The 18,091-nt window shown below is 44.1% G+C and overlaps 1 protein-coding gene across 3 annotated transcripts in view; it reads left to right on the top strand.

The window, feature by feature from the left end:
• Positions 1-2,056: 2,056 nt before the first annotated feature.
• The window catches only part of RNF38 (ring finger protein 38), a 126,665-nt gene continuing 110,630 nt past the window's right edge, over positions 2,057-18,091 (top strand). For all 3 annotated transcript variants that reach the window (XM_082642603.1, XM_082642604.1, XM_082642607.1), the window contains exon 1: positions 2,057-2,328. In XM_082642603.1, coding sequence (XP_082498729.1) covers positions 2,076-2,328 — 253 coding nt within the window. In that variant the 5' untranslated portion in view covers positions 2,057-2,075. The remainder of the gene's footprint in view (positions 2,329-18,091) is intronic.

The raw sequence follows: 18,091 nt of genomic DNA, 5'->3' as shown, positions 1-18,091 counted from the left end.
AGGATGGAAATTTTCAGAGATAAAGGTCACAGGACACATGGATGTCATCCATTCTTTCTTTTGCATCCCTTAACTGTCAAGGTGAGGCGGCCCAGGGCCTGGCCTGGCCCTCTCCCTTATTTCTTCCTGGGCTGCAAGGCAGCCTCAGTGGGCTTCTTTGGTTACTGGATCAAACTGTTTTTCCTGCCCCTTTTCCTCTAGGGATGGTGGGCAAAACATGTGACCAAACTGAAGTTAAGAGCTGAAACTGGAGCTTGGGCTTTGGAGTGGAAATAGGCCTAATTTCATTCAAGGCTGTGAGACCTATCAAAAGAGATAAGAACGCTATAGCTTACGGGCATTCTACAGTACGCATTGGGAACCAAACCCAGCTAGTAATATGATGTTACCTGCCTTCTCTGCGACCAGAAAGTCAAGGGTGGGATTCAGGAAATACTAGGTGCTTTGGCTGATTATAATCTTAATGTCTTCCCAGTCCACTTTCCCCAGTCTGCTCCACCTGGTAAACTCCTACTCATTCTTAAATTCTTAACTTCTAAGAATATATCTCACCAGCCTCCAAGGAGATGGGAAACTCTTTAAAGTCCTGGACTGTATCTCTATCAATGTATCCTAGTGTCTAGCATTGGTCACGATTGTATAAATGAAAAGATCATACACTTAGTTAAGTGTTAGGGTGTAGTTTGAAATGTATGTTGCCGAAGATTCATCCCCACTTCTCTCATGCGGCCAGCCCACCACTGTAGCACCATGCCTTGTCAACTTGTAGCTCTCTCTACCTGCTCAGTCCCCAGTTGGTGGCTGCATGTTGGGAAAGGCTGAGCATAATATTTTATTGAAATGATCTATTGAGCAGTTTAGTTGCACTCCTACCCCCACGGCTGTACTTAGAGGCACTCCTAGTACAGGACTGCCTTTATTTTGCTCCCCTATGGCTTTGATTTGAGAGTCAGAGAAACATGAAAGGAAAATGGGTTCAGTAACTAACATCACATCCAAGGAGAGGAGGGTGCAAGGGGGTCATGAATCTGCAGAGTTCTTCTGTCATAAGAAAACTGTCAGCACATCTCGAAAGCCTTTCTGCACCTCACAGTCTCTCCCTTTCTTGAGACTAGGCACAGCCGAGTTGGATGATTTCCTGTCTTTTAACAACAAGGGGCTTTAAAGTAAGGAAGAGGAAGATAAAGTCAGAGAAAGGGGCGAGGGATCAGGCTGGCTTCTGCTCATAATTCAAGATGGGTCTCTAGACTCAGAGAAGGCAGCGCCTCTCCATCTGTTTCGTTTCTGCTTCTGTACTCTCTGGGTCCACAGGGACTGATTTACCACTGAGACACAGCCCATGAAGGGAAGGGAGAGTTTCTTTCCTAAGTGTCTGAAAAGGAAAAACTTTGAGGAAACAGCCAAGAGAGGGAGAGGAGAGGAGTCCGTGGCTCTAGAGTGGGGAGAGGTGGAGGAAGGAGGCCGAGGCGGCACAACCCGTGGAATGGGAGCCTGCGGGCGGGCGGGCGGGCGGGCGCGCCGGCGGGCAGCAGCTACCCGGGCCAAGCCCCCGGCAAACTCGCGGGCGCCGACATCGGCGCCACAGGCAGCCGCGGCGGAGCCCCAGGCACAGCCGGGCCCGGGTGGCGCGAGGCCTTGCCCCGGAGGCCCGCGGCCTTACCCCGGAGGCGGACCGGGGGCGGAGCAGCCCCCGAAACTGGGCTCTCCCGGCGGGCGGCCCTTAGCCTCCCCGCTTCAGCAGCAGAAGATGCCCCACGGCACCGCCCGCCCAGCCCGTGAGCCTCGGCCGGACGAGGAGCTCGCGGCCCATTGGCGGCGGCGGCGCTGCGTCCCCACCCCGCTCCGCGTCCCCGCCCCCTCCGCTGCCGCCGCCGCTTCCCGGCTCCGCCTCCTCCTTCTCCGGGAGCCGCCTCCGTCGCTGCCGCCGCCGCCGCCGCCGCCGCCGCCGCCGCCGCCGCTGCCGCTGCTGCCGCCGCCGCCGCCGCCACCGCCACCGCCGCTGCCGGCCCGGGCCCAGCCAGCGCCCGCCGCGCCGGAGTCGAGTCGCAGCCGGAGCTGCTGCTCGCGGCCCCGCCATGAGCGGAAGCGCCGCCGCCGCGGTCGCCGCCGCCGCCTCCTCAGCAGCCGCGGCCGCCGCGCACTTCCAGCCTCAGTCATCGTCTCCCAGGCCGGGCCCCGCCGAGCTCGGGTCCTCGCGCCGCCCGCGCCCCCTGCCGCCGCCGCCCCGGCCCGAGCCCGCCGCAGCTGGCCGCCTCAGCCCTCCGGGCCACGGGCCTCTCCGGGCAGGCGCCCAGGGTGGCGGCGCCTGCGGCCGAGCTCCGGGAGCAGGTACGGGGTCCAGGAGCGGGCCAGGCGGGGAGGGGCGTGGGTTGGTCTCGGCTGTGTGTGTTGGGGGGGCGCCCAGAGGCGTGTGGTCCAGCCGCCCGGCCCCGCGGCAGGGGTGGAGCGTTGTCCGGGTCAGGTTAGTCCGTCCCCGGAGCCCCTGTGATCCCTGCGTCTCCGCTGCGCGGAGCGGCTCACAAAGCGTTTTCCCCCCTGGTGGGTAAACCCCCTCCCCTAGGGTGGGCAGGGCAGGACCTCTCTAGGTCTCCTCGGGCGGTGGAGGAAACGGAGGTTTACAGGGGGAAGTGACTTGCCCAAGGTCACATAGCCGGCGAAAGTCGTAACCTGGCTGGGACCCAGGGTCACTCTGGCCCGGCGCGGGCCCGGAGCAGGGGGCGCTGGGAGGAGGAAGAGCCCCTAGCCCCGGAGAACCGAGAGAGATTGATCGCGGAGGAGGGGGCGCTAGGCCTCGGCCACAGGCACGCCCACCCAGCGCTTTTGGGGCTGGCTTAGGAGAAAGGATCTCTTGCAGGCTGGGACGGAGGAGAGCGGCGGCTGATTTGGGGGATTGGTGGTGTCCTGGGGAGCCGCAGGGGGAGAGACTCCTGTGAGGTTGTCCTCTCGGGGAAGAGGGCTTTCTTGAGTGAGTGGGTCAGAGCTTCGGAAAGTTCTTATTGCAGGGACCATTTGGTCTCTGCCAGGCGACCTTTCCCACCACTGCACGGACTAAACCAATCCAGCTGGAATTAACAGGAGGGAGGCCTGCCTGCTTTTGTGGAGACGCCTGTAAGGTGTCTTTTTCACGAAATGGCCCGAGTTTCGTTCCTGCCCCAAACACCCGGCAGTATATATGGCCCTAGTAAAGACGTTTCTGCCACAAAAAGCCAAATGAGGTTTTCCCAGGTGGTCTGGACCTGTCACACTTGGGGAACCCCCAGAGAAAGAACAGCTATCCCAGGCCTGAAGGGGTAGGAAGTGAGAGGATTGGGACAGGTCACCCACCTGCCTGGCATGGAAGAGGGCCATGTACTGCATGGGATTCCCGTTTTTCTTTCGGGTGGGTTGTTTTTATTGTGGATGCATCTTGGAAAGGGTCTTGGGGTTCTAGAGGCAACGGAGAGAGAGTAGTGTTATAATCAATGAAGAGGGTCCTGTGGAGTTAGAAAACAGAAGCTGTAGAATGGGGGAAAAGGAAATTTAGTCATTGTGGGGGAAGGGAGATGAAAGGATTGCTTGAAGGGAGGGGGACAGTGTCTAGCGTAGAGAAAAAGATTGGGCTGTTTTAAAGAGGGAGCCAAAGGTAATGAGCTTGAAAGGAGTCTGTTAGAGGTGGATGGTATCTTACAAGGTTGAGTAATAGGTATTGGTCTGCAATCACATCATTTTCTTTGAGTAAAGACAGTTGTAAGTACTTCTACATAATGTTTTGGGTACTCCCCATCCCCCCCATTCTCTCTCATGTTCTAAGGCTGCAGGCCTGTAGTATTGTCTTGGAAGTAAGCCTCGACAAAAGAGGGAAGGGAAAGACTAATTAGCAAATGCATTAATTAGGGCTCTTTGTCCAAGATGATTCCTTGTTTAAGTCAGCTGTTTTCTTGCTGCCCTCCCACACCTCAGCTTTCCAGTTGTGGTGGCTGTTGGCAAGGTTCTTTGGGAAGAACTGCCCTGATTCAGACAAGATGGGTTAAATTTTTCTAAAACACTTGAGAAAAACATATTTGACAGATGTATATAAAAGTATGAAAATTTACTTGTCAAAGACTTAAAATCAGGGAAATGCAAATTGAAACATCAGTGACATGCCATTTCACACTCATCAGATTGGCAGAAATTAAATGCTGTGACAACCAGGTGTTCGTAAGGTTATGGGGAAATCACCTTTCATATACTGTTAGTGGGACTGTAAACAGACACAGTCACTCGGGAGAGCAGCATAGTGATGTCTAGCTGAAGGAGGGCAAGCAGGTCTGTTTACCTAAAACGTCCATTTCTGGGTATATACGTTAAGAAATCTTTGCACACTTGTCCAAGAAAATAAGTACAGAAGAAGTACAGGAATGTTTATGGCTGCTTAAATGTCCACCAATAGGGAAATACATAAATTGTTAGATAGTCCCACACAATTGAATATTAGAGCACTGAGAAAAATAAAGTATAGCCACATGCATTAAAGTGGTTGAATCTTACAAACATAACAGGGGCTGGGGGAGTAAATAACAGAAGAATTATTAGAGAATGTTTCCACTTGCATAAAATCTGAAAACATGCAAAATAATACTGTCTGTGTCTGTGTACATATGTAGTAGTAGTATAAAAACATTCATGGTGGGGCCTCCCTGGTGGTGCAGTGGTTGAGAGTCCGCCTGCCAATGCAGGGGACACGGGTTCGTGACCCGGTCCGGGAAGATCCCATATGCCGCGGAGCGGCTGGGCGCGTGAGCCATGGCCGCTGAGCCTGCGCGTCCGGAGCCTGTGCTCCGCCACAGGAGAGGCCACAACAGTGAGAGGCCCGCGTACGGCAAAAAAAAAAACATTCATGGTAACAACTAACACCAAATTCGGAGTAGTGGTTATCTCTCAGGAGAGTGGGTGAGGAATGGGATTGATCAGGGGTACACACAGGGCTTTAGTTATATCTAGTATTCTATTATTAAACCTGAATCAGATAATTGCAAATTAAGATTTGCTTATCATGGATGTAGGGTACAGAGATATTTAAATATTTTTCAGATGTTTGAAATATTTCTCAACATGCAAAACAATTTCTTGTTTACATAGCAGAGGGTTTTTGTCCCATAATAGTGAAACTCTAGCTACAGGATCCAACCCAACACAGCCTGTTAGACATGATGGCTGGTGATCCTTTTCTCACCCTATTCTGACCCGCAAAGCCTAGTTTTGTGATGGATGACTTTTATTTTGGAACAGCTGATAGGCACGTGGAGGATTTCCCAGTCTTTCTAAACTTTCTGGTGGACCTAGGTCAGCAGTTTGAATTTTGTCAAAATATAAGTGCTCCAGGACATTCTGATCTATCAAATGTAGGGAGGGACCCAGAAATCTGATTCTGAACATGTTTCCTAGTAGATTCTCATGCCCACTGAAGTTTGAGAACCACTGCCTTAAGGTTTCTTCTGACTCTGGGCTGTACTTCTCAGCTTTGCCCAGCCTAGTCCCCAGGCTGCCTTCTGTTGCCCCCCCTGCATGACTGGGACTAATTTGGACCCATGTGATATTTAGCTTTTTTGTAGGGCATAAAAGAATGATCGGGTTGGAAGCCATTGAATGTTAAACCCTTCATAATCCAGGTTGTCTATTCCTCTTATTTTCATGCAGGTAGCTAAGGGGCCCACCACCCACCAGGGCTGTTTATCAGGTTTTATAAACTTTAACCACATGTATCACTGTGTATGGTTTTATAGTTAGGATAGGAGCAAAAAAGTGTCTGACTGAGAAGGAAAACTAGCAGATTGGAGAAAGTAAACCCCCAAAGGTAAATGTATGTGATCATGCCTTTCTCTGCAGATGATAGTGATTGTTTGCATGTTTTAGCTTAGCACATGCATTTGAAGTTCAGCTATTTGAACCCGTAGTCAAAGATTGGGGGCTTTAGGAACAACTGATTATTCCCCTGGATGGAAGAGTTTCCTTTCTCTCAAATTTGCTAGTTTTCGGGGCTTCCCTGGTGGCTCAGTGGTTGAGAGTCCGCCTGCCGATGCAGGGGACACGGGTTCGTGCCCCGGTCCGGGAAGATCCCACATGCCGCGGAGCGGCTGGGCCCGTGAGCCATGGCCGCTGAGCCTGCGCGTCCGGAGCCTGTGCTCCGCAACGGGAGAGGCCACAACAGTGAGAGGCCCGCGTACCGCAAAAAAAAAAAAAAAAATTGCTAGTTTTCCTTCTTTGCTAGACCCTTTTTCCTCTGGTCCTAATATGTTTATGAATGAATTTATATTAACGTGTGAGGATTTCTGGTAATGAAATTTGTGAAATGCTGTTTGTTGTTGGTGATGTTCTTCTTTTTGGAAACCTACTTTGGAGGTGCAGTTTTGCCCCAGGGCTGCTGATTAGGGTTGTATAGCTTGTTCTCAGCACTGAGTGCTTGTTTTGTTTTGCAAGTGGGAGCAGAAACCCATTTTGTACTCCGCTTACCAAGATGAACACCTTGTGTGGAAACTGTGTCCCCTTAGTGGGGGCCCCCTTTTCTAATCCTCACAAAGGTGCTCTGTGAACTAGCATGGCCCTGCGGCTTTGTAACTGTTGGTCCAGCTGTTACCCGTCCATACTCACCACAGGCTCTGTGAAGAGGGCTGGTCACTGCTAGGCCTGAGACTCCAAAAGAGTTTTCTCCATGTGAGCTTTTCATGGGAAAGGGCCTACCCCTGGCTTTTCATTACCATGCTCAGTTGAACCAAAGAGTTCAGCTTGAAATTGTAAAATTTGTTATGGGTCTGAAGAAATTGTACAGAATAAACAATTTGATAAATACCATTATTTATGGAAAGACCATGAGAAAGAAATCATTAAAAAGACAAAAGCGTCTGGTAAGTGAAGGAGAGAAAGTAGCTATGCGCCACATTTGCTCATGCAGTCACATAGTGCTCACTTTGTGGGGGAAATACGATACTATTTTTCTCTTCCTATTTCCCCCTACACTAGTATTCCTGAATTTCTTAAGACCTCAGGCTTTTTAGCCAATTTTGAAAATATTTGCCCATTTGTATTTTCCATTAACCGGTTGTTTACGCTTCCTGCTGTTTCATTTTTTCTTGGAGAGAGAGAGGAAGGGGGAGTGCTGAACCAAGGACAAGACTGGACTTCCTACTGCTTTTGCAAATAATGGCAGTGTGTTTTTCAGAACAGTTGTCACGGAAGAGTGCTGTTCTGCGGGCTCAAGGGAGAGGTACAATTTGAAGTGGTTTCTGTTGTCTTTTTTATTATTGTTTTTAAACATGATTGAGGGTGATGGATAGAGGGTTCCATTGTGCTTTTGCTGCTGTCTTGAAGAAATTTTTTTTTTTAAGAAAATGTATGTAAATAAAACTGAAAATGTTTAACAAAACTAGTCTTATGCCCACACAAGGAGAATAAACAGTTCTCACCTATAAGCCTCACCCAAAGCAGTTTCAGGGTTTTTTTTTTTCTATTCTTAGTTTAAATGGATATTAGTGCTATTCTAGGGACTGCTTGGGACAGTTAACCATGTTGGGCAGGTGGAGGAGAATGATGGGATTATACTAGAGTTTATCAGTAGCCCCCTCCAGTCATGATATGGAAAGCTGTCACTGTATTGTCTGCTTTTGTGATAAAATACGTGTAGAAATGAGGGAGAGATTGTAAGTTTTGATATAGCCATTTGACCCTGTTGAAAGAAGGGAAGAAGTGGTAAAGAGGAAGAAATACATGCATGGAAGAGAGAGCTGCAAGCAATTAAGTAGTAGAACATTTTGTAGTGCTTCTGGGATGTACCTTGAGTTGAAAGTCACCTGTCAGTATCTGTTCTGCCTCAACACCTTTGATTTCAGTGTTTGCAGATGGTGCTCACTGATCTTTAGTTGAAGTCTGTTTTATTGTCACAGAGCTGGAAAGAGAGCAGTTTTGAAGACTACACTGAAGTAGTAGGGGAGGCAAAGTAAAACAAGTATTCATTTCATAATCACTTGTGCAACTAGAAGATGGGACTCTAATAATTTTAAAAAAGTATTTTCATTTGGCTTTTAGGCTATTTTATTTTTTTAATTTTTTAATAGATTTGTCTTCCTATGTATATTTTTGCTGCTGCCTGAATATGTTTGAGTGAGCACCTACTGGGTGCTGGTAATACCAGTACTAGCCACTGATTCGTTGGGGTGATAGCTTCACTGTCAGAGACTTCATTACCTGAAGTACTGAGAACAGCACAAAGGAGTATGTTTCAGCTACTGCTTTCTTTTCTCCCCCTTTTCATGCTTCCTTCTGTTCCCTGGCCTTTTGGGCTTGGTGCTGATCTCTCCATCTGTCAGAACAGGTCCTGTCCTTTACTCTCCTCATGGGAGGGGTGCAGAGGCTTTGTAGGACCTTTGGGCTGGACACCCACAAGTAAAACCCCTCGAACAATATTGACCCAGACCCGAAGGCCTCCAGAGTGGCCCCAGCTCCTCTTCTTTCGTTGCTGCCTATGTTGCCACCACCCACATTTTGCTGTGGAGCCTGGAAGGCGCCCCCCTCACCCCCAATCATACAAAGAGGCTTTGTGCTCTGAGGATGTTTTAAAGGCGGGATCACTGTAATTATAATTCCCTAAGCACAACCAAGTAATGGGGGCAGACAGGGTAAAGATGGTATCCAAGTACTTGTTGGTAGGGAGAAGTCAGGCGGGGATTAAAAGCATCTGGAGACAGTACCAAAATGGATAATGGAGCGTTGTTGGTAATGCTGACAGGAATGTGTTTAAGTGAATACATTTCAAGGTTTTAAATTCTAATACTTGCAAGATACTTGAAGCTTTAAAAAGCACAAGACAGCCGAAACATTTTTTTTTTCTAGTCTAAAACTGTAACTGAAAAGTACTTTACAGTGGGACTTCCATGGTGGCACAGTGGTTAAGAATCCGCCTGCCAATGCAGGGGACACAGGTTGGAGCCCTGGTCCAGGAAGATCCCACATGCCGCGGAGCAGCTAAGCCCGTGCGCCACAACTACTGAGCCTGTGCTCTAGAGCCCGTGAGCCACAACTACTGAGCCCACGTGCCACAACTACTGAAGCCCGCGTGCCTAGAGGCCCTGCTCTGCAACAAGAGAAGCCACCGCGATGAGAAGCACGCACACTGCAACGAAGAGTGGCCCCCACTTGCCGCAGCTGGAGAAAGCCTGCGTGCAGCAACGAAGACCCAAGACAGCCAAAAATTTAAAAAAAAAAAAAATTATATTAAAAAAAAAAAGTACTTTACAAGAAGGTATGCAGAAATCCAGGCCTACTTTGTTTTATGCTTGTGTTTCCAAAATGATTGATTGCCCAAGAAAGCCAAATCATGGGGCGCTCTTACTAATCTTTTTTTTTTTTTTTTTTTTTAAAGTTTCTAAAAGTTAGCACTGACTGACATCTTGGGAAGCTGATTTCCCCCTACCACCACCAGAAAAAAAACCAATGAATCTGGGGGTATGTGTTTAGTAACCTCTTATATCAACCATCTTGTCATGATGTGCTTCTAAGATCTGTTGGCAATCAATCTTCTAGTGAACACTTTTTTTTTTTTACTATGTTAACTATTAGTATATTACTTTTACTAGTGTCTCAAATGTCTTTCTTCCTTCCTGCCTCCCTTCTTTCCTTCCTCCCTCCTTCCCTTCTTTCATTCCTTCCTTCTGCTCCCTCCCTTCCTTCCTTCTTTCCTTCCTTCCTTTCTCTCCTTCCTTCCTTCCTTCCTTTCTCTTTCTCTCTCCCTTTTTTATTGACAGATAAAATTGTATGTATTTAAAGTGTGCAATGTGATGGTTTGATATTTGTGTACATGGCGAAATGATTACCATGGTCAGGTTAATTAATACATTCATCACCTCACATAACTACCTTTTTTCTTGGTGAGAATGCTTAAGGTCTATTTTCTTAGCAAATTTCAAGTATACAGTACTATTAAGTATAGTCACCATGCTGTACATTAGAGCCTCAGAACTTACTTATCTTATAACCGAAGGCTTGTGCCTTTTGACCAACATCTCATTTCCTCCACTCCCCAGGCCCTGGTAACCACCATTCTACTCTCTGTTTCCATGAGTTTGACTTTTATATTAAAAACCAAATTATTACTATTATTATTTTTTTAGATTCTACATATAAGTGACATCTTAAATTATTTGTCTTTCTTTCTTTGGCTTATTTCACTTTACATTATGTCCTCCAGTCTCATCCATGTTGTTGCAAATGGCAGGATTTCTTTCTTCATGGCTGAATAATATTCCATTGTATGTATATACCATAACTTCTTCATCCACTCATTCATCAGGCACTTAGGTTCTTTCTCTGTCTTAGCTATTGTGAATAATGCTGCAGTGAACATGGGAGTGCAAATATCTTGAGGAAATCTGCCTTAAATTTATCATCACATAAGAATACTGGGTAGTCCATTACAAAGATATTGCCCAAATAATCCTTAAAAAGACTATATCAATCTGACAGCTAAATTTTATGAGATTTTAAAATATACAAGTTTCCATATTATCTGCTTTAATGAAAAGTAAGGGTGATTACCCCTGTTTTAGGCAAGTATACTGCTCAGCAGTGACTTAACATTTTACCAGCTGTTATTTGGCTACTTCATTTGCTTCATTTATAATACATATTTCTTACAATACATACACATATAACCTGTGACTGTTTTTACTTCACTGCTCTGAAGTGGCCAGTAAAAAGTGGTGGCCAGTAAAAGTAACAATAAAACATTTATTGAATGCCTACTATGTACCAGACACAGTGAAGATTTCAGATTTGATTCAGATATACAACAGTTTAGCAATAGACTCCGACAGTGTGTTAGTTGACCAAACAAATTTTGGGGTTTGAGAACATCAAAATTGCATAAATAGTAGTGATATGATATAATCATGATAATTAACATTGCTAAAGCACAGATCTAATCAGGTCACAAATTTAAGTGGCTGCCTTGTAAGTAAAATATTTTTTGGTTTGGCATTCAAGGCCAGCATAATTGGGTCTTCATTATCCCAGTCTCTACTATTCTTCATGAATATTCTGCAGGGAAGTGTAATGCCCTGTTTCCATGTGTGTGTATCACTTTTTCACCTCTGTTCGTTTGATTGTTGCTTCAGCTTTAATTTTTCCTATCTTCTCCAAATCCTGCTTATTTTTTAATATCTAGATAATAGTGGTCACTTACTGTGTGCTTATTAGTGCAAGGCTCTGGTCTAAGTGGTTTACCTGGATTAATTCATTTAATTTTCACTACAGTCCTCTAAGGTTGATGCTTTTATCATCTTTATTGTGCAGATGAAGAAACTGGAGCACAGAGAGGTTAAATAACTTGCTAAAGATGACGCAGCTATTAAGAGTGTTATCTAGGGGGCTTCCCTGGTGGCGCAGTGGTTGGGAGTCCGCCTGCCGATGCAGGGGACACGGGTTCGTGCCCCGATCCCGGAAGATCCCACATGCCGCGGAGCGGCTGGGCCCGCGAGCCATGGCCGTGGAGCCTGTGTGTCCGGAGCCTGTGCTCCGCAACGGGAGAGGCCACAGCAGTGAGAGGCCCGCGTACAGCAAAAAAAAAAAAAAAAAAAAGAGTGTTATCTAGGATATGAACCCAAGCCGTCTTATTCCAGAGTCTGTATTTTTAGCCATCATGCTTTACGTCTCACTTTATGGATAGCCTAAGCAAACATAGCAGTTAAATTTTGGTAACAAGATTGAACATAAGCAAAGGTGACCACTGTCTTAGCCACTAGAGAGAATTTGCAGTCTTTAGTTTTACCTTTGTTCCTCCTGAGAAATACACTCCTTTTAAGTTCTGAATTTTTGTATTAGGATTATTTAATTTTCTTTTTAGTCATTCATTACTTTTTCATATAATAAGGAGTAGGAGTACCTGCATTGGAGTGGGTTCACCTCAGATCAGGCATATTTAAATTGATTCTTGGAAAATCTCCCATGTTTTGTGATTCTGAACATTGGTCTTAACTCAGTGCTTGTTTGGTCACTTAAGCAGATACAAAACTTCTCATAGAAAAATTTGGCCCTATTCAGAATCCCACCTTTTTGTGGATATGAGTACCTCCCTCTCTGAAATTAGTATAAGAATGGATGTTAGACTTCTTTTTAGCCTTCTTAATTTCCATAATAAACTTTGATTTGTCACAAGCTAAAGCATAAACAGATCCCTTTATTCAGTGGTATAGAATATGAATATTTCAGGCATCAGTTGGAGAGCCTGGTGCTGTATTGATGCTGTCTGACATAGTAGATTATTTGAGGAAGATAATGTAGCATAGTGGTTCCCAAATGAACTACTTCAAACTTGGTTGGAATGCTTGTTGAAAATTCTGTCTTTAGGTGGCCCAAAGTTGGAATCTGAGATTAAATTTTCTCAAGCAGTTATAGTGTTTCTAATATTATTTCGTTTATGTTGTGGGCTTAATAGACATTGGTGGGCCATCCATTTAGAAAATGTTCTATGGGAAAATGGGATTCTAAGGTCAAAACGAGGTACAGTAGTTTTAGACTTTTGGTTGGAACATGTCCTGTTTTGAGTTGAGCACTGCCAACTCATTCTTTTTCTTTGTTTATGGATAGTTGGAAAAGAAAAATGAATTCTCCACCTTTCAAATTACTAAGCAATATGAGAATTAATTCATAGGAGGAAGATAGTCTTCTATTCAGGCAGGATAAAAGCTGATTAAATCCAGATAATTGAGGAATTTCCACCCATTTACTGGTTTGCGTTTCTTTAAGAACGTTAACATCAGAACATCTCTAGAGTGACAGTATGTTTGGGGCTCTAATGGAAGATATTGTTGACCGTCTTTGCTGTATATGAAGAATATGAGTCATGAATTCCTGTGATCTAATTATTTAATATTTCTATTAAAAACTATGCATGTATTGAAAACAGAAATTACTATTCCATGATATTTTTGAGCTTTAACTTTAAATAAAAGCCACCATTGTGTGCTTAACAACAACAACAAACAACAACAAACAATAACAACAGTTAAGTCCAAAACCCTACAAAGGCAACAAGTCAAAAGATTTGCCTAAAAAAAAAAAAAAAAAAAAAAGATTTGCCTTAAAGTGAATCTGTGTTTAATTCATGGAATTATTAATGTCCATGAGATAAAACTAAAGTCAGAATTTGACTCTAGAATGTTTAGGTAATTCTGTACATATTTTGAGTCTAGCTTTTGGTAGAAGAAAATCTTTAAAAAATGAACTCTGTCTCAATTGCCATAAATGATTTTAAGAAACAATTGTGTGGGGTGGGGATAGAAATCAAACTAGTTTTACCATACCAAAATCTTTTTATAGCACTTTTGAGATGTAAACATGTTCCTTTCTTTTTTTTTCATTTTCAGTTTTTAAAATTTTGTAACATCTTTATTAGAAACATGTTTCCTTTCGAAATAGAATTGTTTGATAGAATATATTATTTTTCCTGATGCTATGTAATTAAAAACCCAAGGCCCAAATTTATTTTGTCTTGATTAAAACTTTCTTTGTATGGAAGAAAAGTTATCAAATGGAAAAGGAGCTTTAGAAATTTTGATTCTGAGATTGCTTTAAGAAGGGAGAGGCAAGTCAAGTTAGGTTTGGGCCCCACAGAATTGACTGTGCTACTTCCTGTGTCAGGAACGCTCAGAGAGAAGGGGCTGTGCTGCCTTGGGGCGGGGCATAAGCCTGGTAGGAACTAGAAGTGAAACTGGAAGTGCCTTAAAAAAGCAGATCGTTGTGTTAGCCCGAGTCAGGCTGCCTAAGCAGTGAGACAGTAGGATTCTCAAGCACAAATGTATATGTTGTTACTTTGGCAGATTTCCTGAGAAAGTTAACATGTTTGCCTGTGACTCAGGACAGACCTGAAGACTCCGTGGAGAAAAATGAGAGAAGAGCAAAGGAAGAGGGGCTTTAGGGTGCAGGTTTTGAAAGAAAATGTCAGCCTTTGAGGAAGGCAGCAGGAAGTTAAAGGTGGAATTCTGGGGACATTTTCCCCTCCCCACAAGCTCTGTAGAGGTGGAGGCTGCAGTATGGAAGTGGAGGGTAGATACACTTGTAAATGTTGATAAAAGTATCCTTGTTAGAGCAGAAAAGGTGTATCCCTGCGCTTTGTTTTAAAATGATGGATTCCCATTACAGTATTAGTGATAACAAACAGAGGTTAGCTAGTCTTATGTAATTTTATTATGCCTGGGGTTAACATTGAAATTAACTTATTTTAAAAGAAAAATGAGAACTTACGATATAATATTGACACCCAAGAGCGGTACATTTCTAGGGTGGTTTAAAGGTAGTTATGTGCTATCTGTCACGCACAAAAGACGACACTGTTAACATGCTCTGCCTAACTAGAGCATGTGCGGTGCTGATGTTTTTCCCACAGGAGTGATAGAGTTAAATTCAAAGAGGTTAAAAACCACTGCTCTTTTTGTTGGCCTCCCCCCTTCCCATCCCCAGAAACCACTCATACCCTGTGTGTGGATAGGTGCGGGTAATATGGATTGGGGTTAGGTTTATGGCTCAGAGGTAGACCGGCTTCTTAACACTTCAGTTTACTTACGCATCACCCCGGGATCTAATTAAAAAGCAGATTCCTAGCAAGGGCACAGGTGATGGAGTAGTGGCACTCAAACTTTAGCCTGCAGAATAGTCATGTGGAGGGCTGGTTAAAAGGAAGGTTACCGGGCCCCACTTCCTGAGCTTTTGATTCACTGTACTAGGGTGGGGCCTTTTAAACAAATTCCTAGGTGATGCTAATGCAGCGGTTGGGGGAGTGTGGGGATATTTTGAGAACCACTGAGGTAGGGTGTAAACAACCCTGAGGAGATTCAAACTGTTCCTCTTGGTTTCTTGAGCATTATTTTATAACTGAACTGAAAATGGTGAGAAAAAAAGGTTGCAGAAAGTAATAGGGTGATTAATACTGTTCATGTTGAGCAAACAACACCTCCTAAAGCAATTCTGTGTGTTTTATTGTGGTGAGTATGTGTCTCTGTCTAGAAAAAAGTCAGTGACAAACCCCATCAAAATGATGATAATAAATAAAGATGATTACTTCTGGAGAAGGATCCAGGATTATGGAGGGTGGGATTTTAGCTTTCTATGTAAGTTTTTCATTTCTAATTAAGATATTGTACTTCTATTTATGTGATTAATTTTATAAAAATGTAAAGGAAATCTGGGCCCGGTACATTCTATTTACTTCTCCACGCCTGTCCTTCACCCATTTCCACCTGGTTCTCTGCCCCAGGGAAAGAGTTCCCAGGTCTTCTGGTTTCTGGTTGGCTTCAGCCATTAGAGGAGATTGAAGGGAAGAAGAATGAGGTCAGAATATTTATTCTGTCTCCTCTCAGGGTAGCCGGCCTTATATTACCTGGGTTCTGGTACTCTCTGTGTCCTGTCTTTTTGGGAGCCAGAGTGATAATTGTTATGCTATAGCTAGTCCTGTTCATCCACTGTGGTTTCTGTAGGTCTCACCTCCCAACTTTGTAATTATTCCTTTTATAAATAAGCCCCCTTCAGATTATTCTCATTTGAGTTTGCCATCTCTTCACTGTTGGGGTAATGACTGATGGACTCTCCATTCTTATTCCTCTCCTTACTATAATCCCAGAGGTAGTGACAGTGCTATTTAGATATGTGTATCTTCCCAGACATTTTCTATACATAGCGTGGCTGTCAAATAAACAAATAAATAAAACACAAGGGATCATATTGTACTTCCTATTTTTTTTTTCTTTTTTTTTTTTTTCTTTTTTTTTTTTTTTGCGGTACGCGGGCCTCTCACTGTTGTGGCCTCTCCCGTTGCGGAGCACAGGCTCCGGACGCGCAGGCTCAGCGGTCGGCCATGGCTCAGGGGCCCAGCCGCTCCGCGGCATGTGGGTTCTTCCCGGACCGGGGCACGAACCCGTGGTCCCCTGCACCGGCAGGCGGACTCTCAACCACTGCGCCATCAGGGAAGCCCTGTACTTCTTATTCTTTACTTTTTTTTTTTTTTTTTTTTTTTTTTACATCATACTATATTGCGACCAGCTTTCTACATCAGTGTAATCTACCTCATTTTTAATAACTGTAATACTCCATTGTATTTGATAATAGACGTACCACAATTTAACCAGTTCCTTATATATTTAACATGACTTTTTTTTTTTTTTGCGGTACGCCGGCCTCTCACTGTTGTGGCCTCTCCCGTTGCGGAGCACAGGCTCCGGACGCGCAGGCTCAGCGGCCATGGCTCATGGGCCCAGCCGCTCTGCGGCATGTGGGATCTTCCCGGACCAGGGTACGAACCCAATGTCCCCTGCATCGGCAGGCGGACCCTCAACCACTGCGCCACCAGGGAAGCCCAAACATGACATTTTTAATCATATACTGAATTTTCATTAATACTTAGATCTGTTTCTCACTCTGTTCTATTGATCTATCAGTATTCTGGCACCAATATTATATGTTTTACTTACTGTAGTTTTATATGGATAAATGCTTTGTAGGGCAACTCCTTGTAGTTATTATTATTTTGTAAAAAGACTTTTGCCTTTCATTACGTGCTTTTCCCCACTGTCCAGATATATTTTTTAAAGGTTTTTGTCAGGATTACTGCGAAAATCCCATTGATACACAGATTGGAAAAGCATTAAATTTATGAGGTTGGAAATAGTTGATCTCATCACACTGTTAACATCTATCAATCTATTAACATGATTTCTTTCCCCTTATCGTATGTGCCTTAGTAGAGCTTAGTAGTGCCATAGTATGTGCCTTAGTAGGGCTTTGTAGTTTAATTCACATAATGTCAATTCCATAGTATTTTATGTTCTTCTTGCTTTTTAAAAAAATTTTATTTATTTATTTTGGCTGTGTTGGGTCTTTGTTGCTGCACGCGGGCTTTCTCTAGTTACGTCGAGCCGGGGCTACTCTTTGTTGCGGTGAGCGGTCTTCTCACTGCGGTGGCTTCTCTTGTTGCAGAGCATGGGCTCTAGGTGTGCAGGCTGCAGTAGTTGTGGCACTTGGGCTCCGTCGTTGTGGCTCGTGGGCTCTAGAGCACAGGCTCAGTAGTTGTGGCGCACGGGCTTAGTTGCTCCGCGGCATGTGGGATCTTCCCGGACCAGGGCTCAAACCCGTGTCCCTGCATTGGCAGGTTGATTCTTAACCACCACGCCACTAGGGAAGCCCCTCTTCTTGCTTTTGACAGTGGGATGTTTTTCATCATATTTTTTGAGCTTTGCTGATGTTAGGAAAAGCTGTTGATTTTTGTATATTTATTTAAAAACCTGCCAATTTCCTGAGCTCTTTCATTTTAGTAATTTTTCATAGATTTTTCTTGGGTATTCCAGTTGGACAACTCTATTATTGGACAATGCTGCTAATTTAGACTCCTTTTCAATACTTTCCTCTGTTATTTTTCTTTCTTATTTCATTGGCTACACGGTAACATCCAGAAAATGTCATATTCAATATTTGACTGTAACATAATGAGGCTGCCTCAGTTGTTTTTCAACTGTTCGTTGTGGGGTTGACTGTGGGTCTGAAAGCTAACAAGTTAAAGAAGTAGTATTTTTTTTTATTAAGTGCTTTTCTTAGAATAAGTTTGTCAAATGCCTTCCAACTCAGTTATCTACCCTTGGAGGTTATGTCTCTTTTTACTTATTTATGTGCTGAATTACATTAATCAATTTTTAGTATGGAATTATCCCTAAATTTCTGTAATGGAGCTCGTGGTACTGGATTGATTTGTTAGTATTTAGGGCTTTGGTATATAATCACAAGAGAGAAGGCCTGTAAGTTTCCTTCCTTGTACCGTTCTTGATATAAGGATTTTGGTAGCATGGAAAAATAGCCTTTTGGGAGGAAGGACAGTAACCATTTCTGTTTTGTTTTTTAGCTTATTCCATTCAGTTTTCGGTTTTTGGTGTGGGTATGTGTGTTGGGGGGGTAGTCAATTTTGGCACTTTTTTTTTTTTTTAAGAAAATTAAATTCTTTTCCAGATTTTAAAAAAAGTATGAGTGAGTTCATTATGTTCTTTTACTTTTTAAAATTTTCTCTGTAAATGATTTTATGAAGTTTCTTCATGAGCTATATTTT

Source organism: Mesoplodon mirus (genome assembly GCF_964341445.2).
Source record: "Mesoplodon mirus genome assembly, chromosome: 1".
Lineage (NCBI taxonomy): Eukaryota > Metazoa > Chordata > Mammalia > Artiodactyla > Ziphiidae > Mesoplodon > Mesoplodon mirus.
The sequence above is the reverse complement of the archived record's forward strand: the minus strand, read 5'-3'. Positions and strand labels throughout refer to the sequence as shown.